This window comes from Onychostruthus taczanowskii, unplaced genomic scaffold, assembly GCF_017590055.1.
Source record: "Onychostruthus taczanowskii isolate IOZ18803 unplaced genomic scaffold, ASM1759005v1 scaffold180, whole genome shotgun sequence".
Classification (NCBI taxonomy): Eukaryota; Metazoa; Chordata; class Aves; order Passeriformes; family Passeridae; genus Onychostruthus; species Onychostruthus taczanowskii.
The window spans coordinates 453,873-466,249 of record NW_024499018.1 but is presented as its reverse complement, the minus strand read 5'-3'; the positions used below and the strand labels follow the sequence as shown (position 1 = coordinate 466,249).

The 12,377-nt window shown below is 43.8% G+C and overlaps 1 protein-coding gene across 1 annotated transcript; it reads left to right on the top strand.

Annotated features, from left to right (window-relative positions):
• The first annotated feature begins 1,080 nt into the window (after positions 1-1,080).
• On the top strand, positions 1,081-11,798 carry PTGER4 (prostaglandin E receptor 4). Its single transcript, XM_041401004.1, has 2 exons — positions 1,081-2,411; positions 9,636-11,798. Exons 1-2 carry the CDS (start codon positions 1,581-1,583, stop codon positions 10,227-10,229), a joined length of 1,425 nt encoding a protein of 474 aa, XP_041256938.1. The 5' UTR covers positions 1,081-1,580; the 3' UTR covers positions 10,230-11,798.
• The last annotated feature ends 579 nt before the right edge of the window (positions 11,799-12,377 follow it).

Here is a 12,377-nt window from a genome sequence, read left to right as displayed (position 1 = left end):
TGATGTTATCATGACTTTACTGGTAGCAAGTCCACAGGCACAACTTTCATAGGCTTAAAGGAAATAAAAGAGATGGAAGATTATAAGACTGACAAATAATAGACTTTCATAATACATTTTGCCTTTACACCAGAGAAGAGATTCTTCAAAGGGTACAAATGTCACGTTTTGGGACAGAGGTTTTGTGTTCTTTGTAGCAACTAATGTCACCAAGTGTACAAGGGCAATAGACCAGCAGGTGTGAAATCCAGCATGCCGGTGTGACGCTCCATCCCTGAGCCAGAAGTGACAGCCAGAAGTGATAGTCACTAGCACAGAAATTCCCATGGACACACTTGTGGCTGTAGATCTTGTATGGACATTTTTGGACTAGGGACTACATCACCACCCTCACCGCTTGGGTAAAAGCTGCACACAGGCACTGCATAAAGTGACTGCTGTCCTCCCATCAGCCCAGATAAAACTGACTATAATCGTAGAGCTTAGCCACCAAGTGTAACCCTATTTCTAATGCACACACGACCGTCTCACAGTCAAGACGGAACAAATTCTCGGTACAGACATACAAATGCATGCCTTGAACGTGCACACACACTTCCTGTGCTCGGTACCCACACTAACAGAGGCCAGAAACAGGCAGCATAGCAGATCTTCCCCTTGGCAGCGGGACATGCCGCCCTGATGCCGGAGCATCGCCTGCCGGCCGTCCTGTGCCGTGTCGCCCCGTCGCACCCGCGCCCCTCTCTGCGATGCGCGGCCCGGCGGTGGCACGGGCTGGGCCCGGCACACGGACAGCGGGACCCATCCCCGGCTGCTACGCCGGAGCACGGCGGGCCGGGCAGGCGACAACCCAGCTCCGCGGCAAACGCCGTGCAGAGCCGCAGCCCTTTCGGTGCGAGCAGCCCGAGCTGCCGCCGCCCGCCCCGAGGGGCACCCGGGCCGCACAGCGCACACGGCACAGCGCACAGGTGCCCCCGCCGCCCCCGGCCCCCGGCCGCGCCCGCCCGCCCCCGCCCTCCGCGGCGAAACTCGGCGGGAGCGCCGCGGGGGCTGAGACGGTGCCCGCGCCCCGCACGGCCCGCACCGCTCCGCTCCGCAGAGCGCAGAGCAGCGCACCGCCGGTCGGCGGCGGGGGATGAGCCGCGGCCACCGCGCTCCGGCACCTTCTCACGGCGCCCCGAGGGCACCTGGAGCTGCCGCCCCAGCGCCGCGCTGAGCCTTCCCCGGCGTCGGTGCGAGAGGCGGTGAGGCGGCTCCGCTCGGCTCCGCTCGGGCCGCCCCGATCCCCCTCCGGGCTGGGCGCGGAGCGCTGCGGCAGGAAGAGGCAGCCCCGGCTCCCTCGGCTGCGGTCGGTGGTTGACGGACGGCACCCCGGTTCGGCCTCATTTTAGGACTTTTTTTCTTTCTTTCTTTAACTGAAACGCACCACTTTTTTCTTTTTTTTTTTTTTTTTTAATAACTTCTCGCGCATTTGAATTTTTATTTTCGCACTATACAACCCTCTCCCTTCCCTTTCTCGGCTTTTCCTTTTCGGACCCGATCTTGCCGTCTCTCAGCTCGCCAGCTGCAGCGTGGGTATCATGTCATTCGATCCCACCATCATGCCACCTGCGAACGGCTCCGCCAACGGGACTGCCAGCGGGGCCGAAGGAGGGAAGCCCCCCACTATCCCCACTGTCATGTTCATCTTCGGCGTGGTGGGCAACCTCATAGCCATCGTGGTGCTCTGCAAGTCCAGGAAGGAGCAGAAGGAGACCACTTTCTACACGCTGGTCTGTGGACTGGCGGTCACAGATCTCTTGGGGACCTGCCTGGTGAGTCCGGTCACAATTGCCACTTACCTGCAGAACCAATGGCCAGGAGGAGCTGCACTGTGTGAGTACAGCTCCTTCATCCTCCTCTTCTTTGGTCTCTCTGGCCTCAGCATTATCTGTGCCATGTCTATAGAGAGGTACCTGGCCATCAACCATGCCTATTTCTACAACCATTACGTAGACAAGAAGCTGGCAGGGCTCACACTCTTTGCCATCTATGCTTCCAACGTGCTGTTCTGCGCTCTCCCCAGCATGGGACTCGGCAAATCTACTTTGCAGTACCCTTACACTTGGTGTTTCATAGACTGGCGAACAAATGTGTCCACCCATGCAGCATATTCCTACATGTACGCGGGCTTCAGCTCCTTCCTGATCCTGGTGACTGTGATCTGCAACATCCTGGTGTGCGTGGCCCTCATTCGCATGCACCGCCAGTTCATGCGGCGCACGTCCTTGGGGACAGACACCACCTCCAGCCGTTTATCTGACTTTCGCAGACGCCGGAGCTTCCGTCGGATGGCTGGAGCAGAAATTCAGATGGTTATTCTGCTCATTGCCACTTCCCTGGTCGTGGTCATCTGCTCCATTCCTCTGGTGGTGAGTAACATGCAACCCCTCTTCTGTTCCATCACCCTTACTGCAGAATATTTTCTTCTCCTAGTCTGTGTTTGTCAAAGAGATTCCTATTGGAATAGGTGCTTATTTGTGGCACCTATAGCTGGTGTCACAAATTGTTGCAATAACTCAATGGCTGCTAGCATGCATGCATGATAAGGGAAAGTTGAGTAGATTTACATTTACACAAAAAGAAACCTGCTTATCCCAAGTCTTGTAGTCCTTCACTTGATTAAAATAGACTGCCAAAAATCTCAATAATTGTTCAGCTGGAATCCACATAGTAAAATCCTGAGTGCTAAAGGCACTTTAAAGTTCACATGCAAAATTAATTTGTGATAAGTGAGGCTTGGGACTGGCCTGCATTTCTGGTTGTTTAGTGTATTTTTAAAACATGCATGCTGTTGCTGTAGGGTGCAAGAGTCCCTGATGTGCAAAAGGAGGAAAGAGTTGTGATCACTTGGCACTAGCAACATACAGAGTTTTTCACAACCAAAACCTAAGCTAAGCTTCCACTCCTCAGGGATTCATGCACCATCCCTGGGGTAGATGCCAGGCATCCTTGCAGGAGTTTCCCACACAGTGGGAGGAGTGAACTCAGTGGAACCACCTGTCGGTGTATTGCTCAGTGAAATGAGTGTTGGAGGAAACTGGCCCACATAAACCTTGAGATCATGCTGAAATGTCAAACAACATTACAATTAACTGTTTGCTCGTTTTCTGAAAAGGCTGACATAATTAGTGTTATTAAATTGAACACACAGGATTCACTTTTTTTCTATTCCTCCACTCTATCTTCAGGAAAGACAAAAAAACCCAAATCCACCAGCTAGAGGCAGAATTCTTCCTTGCCAACAGCCATAATAAAGCTTGTCAAAAATCCTGTCCTATTCTGGCTCAGAGACATTAAACAAATAGTTGGCTTGCCTTATTTGCCATCTTACAAAACACAGTGTAGGGACTAAAGCATTGGCTGTCAGACAGAAGGTGTTTTTAGAAGGACTTTTTTAAGGAGGCTTCTTGTCAGTAGGGTGATCCCTGTGTCATAGAGAGGGGGTGCCTTCTATGTCAAAAGAGCTGGCCAACTGGAGATGAAGAGCAGTGCCAGTTACTGTAAGGAAGTTGGGAGAAGTGCCTGTGAACAGGACTCGGGTGTCAGCGAGTCTGTCCCCCTGCTCAGAGGAGCTTTAATGGCATGGGTTGGTCAGAGCTGCCACATTCCTGACAAACAGGAGCTGGTGAAGTGTGGCTGTGCTGCAGCATCAGGGTCCCGGCTGTTACCAAAGGCCATCTCCTCTCCTTCGGCGTTGTCACTTGCTGTGGTGGCAAGGTGTGAGCGAGCATGGTGCCGTGTGTTCATTGCCTGCACCCAAAGGAGGTTGGGTTGAGAGGTGCTGCCTGAGCTGCACACAGGGTGTCCCCGGGAGGAGCACATGCCTTAGACAGAGGAACTGTGCCAGCCTGCCCTGCAGTCCAGCTCCAGAAACGGGGTAAGCTGACTCGCTGCACTAGGATGCATCAGGTGGCTGAAACCCCAACAGTAGTGGTGGGTGACAGTACTTAACTTGATTCATCTAGCATCAAAACAGCTACTTCACAAGAGAACAATATTGCATTTTTTGGATTTTCAAAAGAGGTGCTCCGTAAAAGTAGAGAATGAGTTCTCTGAATTAAATACAGCATCATGATGTGATGGACTTCAGCAGCTTCAGAAAACAAGCCAAGTCTTATCCTGTAGCAGAGCAGCTAGAGGAGTGCTGAGAAGTCTGAGTGTGAAAGGCAGAATGAAAGTTTATATCCATTTGCACCTAGACAGTCTTTTAAATAATACTTTGGCAAAAAAGTGGGGGGGGTGGGCAGGAATCAAAAGGGAGGGTGTACCAGAAAGTGAACTGGATTACTGGATTGTTGAGAGTTAAAATTAATGAACCTGGGTGGGGCAAAAGGTTTATTATTTAAACAGTAGCTAGTGAAAAACTTGCATATAGCAGAAGTATGTGAAGGTGCAGGTGATAAAGTTGTATAGCTCTCCCAGACCTTGATTTCACTTTGTACAAAGGCAGAGTGTTACCTTGGGAATGTTCACGTAAGTTAGCTTTTACCTGGCAAAGCAGTATGTATTTTCTCCAGCTAAAATGACGTAGGAAACTCTCATTTCATTTAGATGAGTGACTAAAAATAAAAAGAAGCTTTTTTTAAAAAAACAAACCCAAATAACCACATGTATACGCATCATCACAGTGTCCAGTGTGGTTAAATTTCCTCATTGTTAAGTAGCTTTTTTAAGTCTTTTGCCTCCCTCTGTGGGAATAAGCCACAGCCACTTGTGTTGCTTTGTGCCATGAGGAACTGCCAGGTAGGCTGCTGTGTTAAGCCCCCTGGATGCATGGACACTGCATGTTAAGAATGGGGAAATTCAGAGAAGTGAACCTTTATAGTATAAATCCCTAGAAAGAACCACTAGGCGAAGTAGGTTGATAACTAATATAGACTAATAGACTTACATTTTCATGACTCGGAGGAATTTTAAGAAGTCCTCAGGTCAGCCTGGCAGTCATCAAGAGCTATAAAAGTGGTGCCAGCATGATTCAGATACGCCAAGTAGGCTCAAAGGGTGCTTTGTGACTTAGGTTTTCTTTTGATGAGCTGACTTCCCACTGATGATTTCAGCTCAATAAACCATCAAGTAAGTCAAAGAAAAGCAACTTCTGAAAGAGACACATAAACTTCTGGCATTTTAGAACACTTTCTCAAAGATAGTAAGATAGCAGATGGAGTCAATCCAACAGGAGCCACTTATTATGGTTACTATGGATAGAAAAAAAATTTAAGACCTGAAATATTAAACAGCCCTGAAATAACTGAGTCAGATAACAGCAGTTTTAATAATGAGATGCTTCAGCATATGATTTACATATAGGGTAGTTTAGAGTTTTAGTGATTATTCATAAAATCTGCAAAAGTTTAAAGTAATAAGTGCTGTAACAAAATTATGGGGGATTATGCAAAATGATGAATGAACTTGAGAGAAGGCTGATCAAATATATGAAGGAAAAAAAGATGAATGAAAAATAGGTTTGTGAAGGAAACTTCATATAAATTTGTGTGTTCTCAGTGTGCAGAAGGGGATGTAAAAGACATGAATCTGACAATAGTTTAAAAATTAAGTAAGAAAAGCACGTAACTTTTGTGCTGACTTGTGTCTTGACTCCACATGACTTATGTCATTTCTTAAAATATTTTGAGCGTTTTAGAAATTAGAATTGCATAGAGTGAAATGTAGGAAATTAGTTATATTAGGAGAGATTTTGTCAAGAACAGAGTGGAAAGTTTTATCTGGCCTTTCTAAAAACACCAGGCTGTTTCAAGAGTAAATAGGCATACACTACTCAAAGTCTGGAATTCACTCCAGCAGTCTGTCAAATACTCTTAACGTTTTTAAGTGTGTGATCTTCTTCTTATTCTGAACATTATTGTTAAATTATGATCATATGAAAAACAAAATGTAATGTTTTGGGGTGTACATCTTGTTGATTGCATTAAATGATTAGGATTTTCTAACTTGATGTTAATTGATCTAATTTGCTTGGCTTGGCTGGTTTCAACTTTGCGGTGTCAGGGTCTGTCCATGACCAGCTGCAAGGTGTCAGGCATGATTTTTTGGCAGTGGCATAGTCACCAAGCAGACAGTAAGACCTTGAAGGGCAAAGGTTATTGGCTTGTGGAGCTGCAAAACTTGTTCCTGCTTACTATCATATGTTTTTTTAATTTATCATATCAGCATGTGGGGAGATTTTGAGGGCAGGTGGAAGCTGTGGAAACAATTACAAGTGTGACTGCAACTATAAAAGTCACTTTATAATGTTTCATAGGATTAGAAATCATGACTTCCATCTGTAGTTAGTAAAAAGGAAAAGCTCAAACAGCACAAGGACTCTGATCCTACAAGTTCCTGTCTGGAGCATAAACTTGACATACGTTCAAGCTGTGCAGTTCTTAATTGCAAATAAACTGCTAGTACTCTTAAGATATGTTGTCTGGATTCTACAGCTGCAAGCCTAATATACAAACGCTATTTTTTAGAGATCTGAATTGTTCTAGTTTGTTTCCTTTTTTAATTAGGATTTCAAATTGCACAAATCCAAGCAAATTTATTTAGCAGCGCATTCCACTTACTTATTCCGCTTAGAAGATGACAGGCAATACCTTTATCGTGTTAGCTCCTGCAGCAGAGGACTTGTAGCCAAAAGAGAGTACATCTCTTGCTGTAATTTTAAGTGATCCTTTACTAAATATTGTTTCACCAGTAAGTAAAGAAGGATAGAACTTACAGTCTTACACAGATACATTTTTACTCTATTGTGATTAATATGAGACAACAATAGCTCTGAACTGATAAATGCATATGACATTCTGGGGAATCCATTTTCTATGAGACTCTTCTGGGAAGTAGAAACAGTTTTGTACAGTCAGAGTTTTCACTGACTAGGTCCACTCTGTGAATTGTTAACCTCCACATGCTGCGTAGCTGTGAAAAGGAAATACAGCATGCAGAGACCGCATAAAACAAGCTGTCCTGTACCATTAGCTATAATCCTTTTCACCCATCCTTTTCAGCTACAGAGTGAACACGGGGAGACATTTTTGTCTTTCCATAAAGTCTGCCAGGTAGCAGAAAGAGGTGGAATAAGTACCTCAATTTCACGTGCTGCTTATCAAAAGAACAATCCGACTATTAAATCACTGACGTGTAACTATAGCTCTAAGTTTAAAAAAAAAAAAATGTAAGCTAGGTCTCTTAAGTTGAATTGAACTGTGTGTTTCTTCAGCTGTCTTCAGAGTGTGGCTTCTGTTTTTTGTGTGGTCCAGGTGGATTTGTTATACACATTAGGCATATACACACATACACATTATACATATCTACACATCATATATATACACACATATTACACATATCTACACTTTATACACATGCACACATACACATTTCACATATACACACACCTCTTGTATGTAGGCACACATTATACACATAAACACATACATACTGAACATATGTACACATACCCTTCATACATGTATTCACATTAGACATATACACAAATATTTTACAAAGATTCACACCCGCCACGGGGCAGCCGCGCCATCTAGCGGTGTTGCCTGGGAGCAACAACTTATTTATCAATAATTTATTTACGGATCCTTTATTCACAGCAAAAATAGGGAATGCTGCATACAGAACAAACAGTCAAAGTCATAAATAATAAAATTACGATCTTATAAATAAAATTTTAATTAAATTAGTTATGAATAAAATTAATAATGAAAAATTAAATTATGTCTGAAATAGTTTAAAATAAAGTCAAGTGTTTAAAAAAGGAGGAAAGTTTCTTAACAAAAGTTTTTTCAAAAGCCATAAAAATGAGTTCATAATGCATAGGAATACTCTTTGAAGCACCTGAATGGCATGTTTCGCCTAACAGATCGATAAGGCCAAGAAATTAGTAATCAGAAAGACATCTGCAGTGTTATAAATCATTAGAAGAGTAACTGTGGATAAAATTGGCATCACTATATTGCTTTGTATATTCAAGATTTTCCCATATCTTGAGTTCACTAGGTTACCCATAAACCTAGAGAAAAATACTGAAAAAGGAAATCATCAATTTGACAGTCCGTTTGAGAGACTGTAGGCACAGAGGGACTCTGCATTATTCTAAACTTGCCACTGATAGCTTTGGAGAATATTCCATCTCTGAATACTGACATGGTTGAATGCTAGCACATTGCCCTCCTGCAAGAAAATTTCTCAAGAATTGTGAAATTTTCCACCGGACCTGGATGGCTTTACATGGAGGAAAAATTGTAAATTTTTTATAAAAAATTGTAAAAAAAAATTACTTGAAATTACTTCTGAAAGCTATCCTAATTTGGCTCATTTATTTAAATTTTTCTTGCCTCACTGGCTGTAACCTCCTAGCTAGGCAGGCCTTGATTCATTTCAGGAGCCAAGGATAAGATTCTAAAAACCTTGTAATTTTGCTACTAGATTTCTACTGTATCAGATAAAAATATAATTAAGGGATCTATTTTGACTTACCTGAAGAAACCTGAAGAAAATAGAATCTTCCATTATTCACTTTTCAGTGGCTTTCCTCAGCCTTTCTCTAACTGGACACTGCTTGGATCTTGCTAAAATGGAGAAGAGCTATTTGAGACTAATCAACACAACAAGCTCCTGTGATGCCATTGTGGACGGTGCCTTACAGCAGCATTTACAAAAGTGGCTCCTAACAAGGAGAGAGACTAGCTGAAGAAGAAACTAGCAGAGTGAGCTGAAGAATACATTTCTATATAGAAGACAGGGCCCTTCAGTTTTAAAATCAGTGCATGATAAACTAGACTCACTAATTAAATAGTTGCTTCACACATCAACATCTTAAACTCTTGACCACTTAATCAGTATTTTTGTAAGTAAAACCAAAATGCTGGCTTTACAGGAGAAAAGAGTATTCTAGTCCAGTGCTGAAATAATCTCATTATCTTGGCCTGTTAAAAATCTCCTAGCTGGGCTAGGAGATTTTTTTGGGGGTTTTTTTCCTCCATTTCTTTCTTTACATTTCTGTTTTTCTAAACCATGGTGCAGCAAGCAAACACTTGTGGTTATGTAAACAGTTCCAGTAAGGACAGGTGCCAGGAAAATACATTTCTAAACTTGGGAATCGACAACTCAGGACTTGCCTACAGTGTCTTGTGTACCTGGATTATCGTGTGTGTTTCAGTTCATTTTAAAATGATTATTGCTAAAGGAACTGGTCAGGTCTCCTCAGCCAGTTACCTCTTTGCAGGTTGCATGAGACCTACGGTATACCAAGGAAGCAGAATACAGGTCTACGTCTTTGTTCCTGGGAAATTTTAAAGATGCCAGCCAAAATTTGGAGGTTCAGGAATTAAATATGAGGTGAAGGAGAGAGAAAAAGCCAGTCTTTTTCTACATGCAACAAAGGTGTTACAATTTTCTGGTTTTAATTTGCTATTTCCATAAATGAATCCGTGGCTGCCAATCTGAGATGCCTAACTTTGCCAGCCTGCTCCTCTGTCACAGCTTACATCTGTAAATCTAGGTCTCTGCTTTGAAGTGTAAGCTTTTTTATCCTGATGCAATTATGTAATGGTGTCTTCCTTTTCCCCCTTCTCCTTGGGTAGGTCCGTGTCTTTGTGAACCAGCTGTACCGGCCTGAATCGGTGGAAGATGTCAGGCAAAACCCTGACCTGCAAGCTATCCGCATTGCCTCGGTGAACCCCATTTTGGACCCGTGGATCTACATCCTCCTCCGCAAGACTGTGCTCAGCAAAGCCATTGAGAAGATCAAGTGCCTCTTCTGCCGCATTGGAGGGGCTCGGAGGCAGCACTCGGGGGGCAACTTCAACTGCGTGGATGGGCGCAGGACCTCCTCCGCCGTGTCCAGCCAGTCGCCCTCCTTCATCTCGCGCGAGCTGAGGGAGATCAGCAGCACCTCGCAGACGCTGCTGTACCCTCCGGAGCTGAGCGAGAGCAGCGTCGGGGGCCGCGTGCTGCTCCCGGGCCCCAGCGCCAGCTCCGCTCAGTCCGACACCACGTCCGTAAGGACACTGCGGAGCTCCGACACCTCGGACTCCTCACAGGGACACGACTCCGAGAGCGTCTTCCTGGTGAGCGAAATCAGCTCGGGTGGCGGGGCCAGCTCTGCACCCAAGAGTGGCCCTCTCCAGGTCACCTTCCCCACAGAGACACTGAATTTGTCAGAAAAGTGCATATAGATAGCCGTGAAAGGCATCAACCCTGGGGATACTTCCTGGTACATTGGAAAAACTGGTGCAATAGATAGGTGTTCTGCCTATTCGTGGGAAGAGGGGTTCAGCTGTGCTTCAAAGGGCTATTTTTCTCTTGCTGTGTGATGGGTACATTTCCTTTAGACTACTGAGGACTGTGTGGAACAGACATTGCACTTAGGCCCTGCATTGCAAATGGTACAAAGCAGGTCTGATGGGACTGGAAACGTGAACTGCCTTGTCTTGTTGTAGGACACAGGAGAGCTACTGTGCCTCTGGAAATAGAAAGACCCCATCACTTGCTTTTTTTTCTTTTTTTCTTTCCCTTTCCAAGTCTGGTAGAATTGTTCTTGCTCATTTCCCTTTGCTGCTCAGCTATCAAGAGTTTGAGCTTCTGGTACTAGAGCTGAATATGAGGCAGCTGCTAGTAACTGGACACAGCTACTCTGAGAGCTGCCTGCAGTAGGATTTTAAAGTGTCTCACTAAAGCGTGAAAATGTGAATTTTTATCATTGTATATATATCAGGATTGAAAATATTTAAAAGTGTATTCTTCTCTATGAGAAGGTTTGTTATGAATACAAGGTATATAGAAATGATTGCCAGCCTTCTCTTCCCACAGTATTTCCTGCTGATAAGGCATTCTTAGCTTAGATTTGTTGTTCATGCTAGATTCACAGCTGATGAGATAATTCTTGAGCTGAGGATACATAAGCACTTTCTGAGTGAAATGGGAATATATGCCTTTCTAAGAGAGAAAAAGAAAACACATCTTTCCAGTTAAGAATATTAGTTTTCAGTATATGTATATACTAAAAAAATCCGATTTTATTTATGTTCTGAGAATGTTTTTCTGTGTAACACATGCACGCCTCTCTGAGTACTTTGGCCCACTGTCTGCACACCTTAGGCAGACACTTAACATTGCCCATCAGAGTGGTCCCTCTGCTGCCCAGGGAGACTCCTTACATGTAAAGGTGAGGACATATAGAAGTGCTTTCAATATCAGGGCCTGAAACTTTCAACTCCTGGTTAATAGTCTTAATATTCACTTTAGTTAAAGCATCACTGATGTAATAAAGTTATTGTTTCGTAACATTTATCATTTTACTTTGAATAGTAAATAGAATTTTATGACTGTGTAATCTGATACTCCATCAAATAAACGTATGAAACCATGGAAGCAGAATCTTCATTTAAAGTATAGATTATATAGACCTATATTGCAGTCTTAAACACCTTGAAGAGCATTTGTTGCTTGAGTTTTGATGACAAACACATCACCAAAACCAGCTGTTAACCACTGACAAAAAGGAGTTCTGTATTTTATGTTGTAAGGGTTAGATCTTGTTCCAGAAATACTGTGTATCAGAATAATTCTGTACAGATATTTGGGGGATGTTTTGTCAAATACAAAGCATGTTATGCTGCTTAAAGTGTTTTCATGTGAATGCTACATTGTAATGAAAATCTTGAGCCTTATGTTGATATGTTTAAGCAGTTGTACCGACCAAAGCAACTTTGGGGATCACAATTAAATGGAAATGTTCTGCTTGATCTCAGATGTCTACATGAGTCTGCCATTCAGTGCCAACTCCTTGCCTTAACAAGCCTCCCATCTTGGAATGCTTTGCACTCAGCTACTGCCAAAACATACTTTGTCCTGCAAGTTTCCAAAACACCACAGCCTGATCACCATCAGCAAGAAGCAGCTGTCTTCAAAACTATCCCCAAGAGCACTGACATAGAGCCACAAAAATTCTCTATTTGAACAAAGACATTTTCCTTTTACAGGGGAGAAGTTGAGCTTGTTTGCCTTCATACATATAGAAAGTGAGGTTAAATCTCTACACAAGTATTTGCAGCAGCAGCCACTTTACACCAGTTAAGCTGGAGAATAGTATTACCCAAGCTCCTACTGCAGCTACAGATTTGATACAGATCTACAGATAAAAGATCTGCCTGAATTCCTTGCAATTAAACCACCTCACTATGGTCGGTTGCTTACTAGTGGCCAACAAATAGAACAGACTCACCATACTTCCCAAGGCAGGAAATAGCACCTGGCAGAGCAGGAAGGTGGGACTGCCACTGGCAGATAACACCACATGTACCAATATGGGACCACGCCTTTGC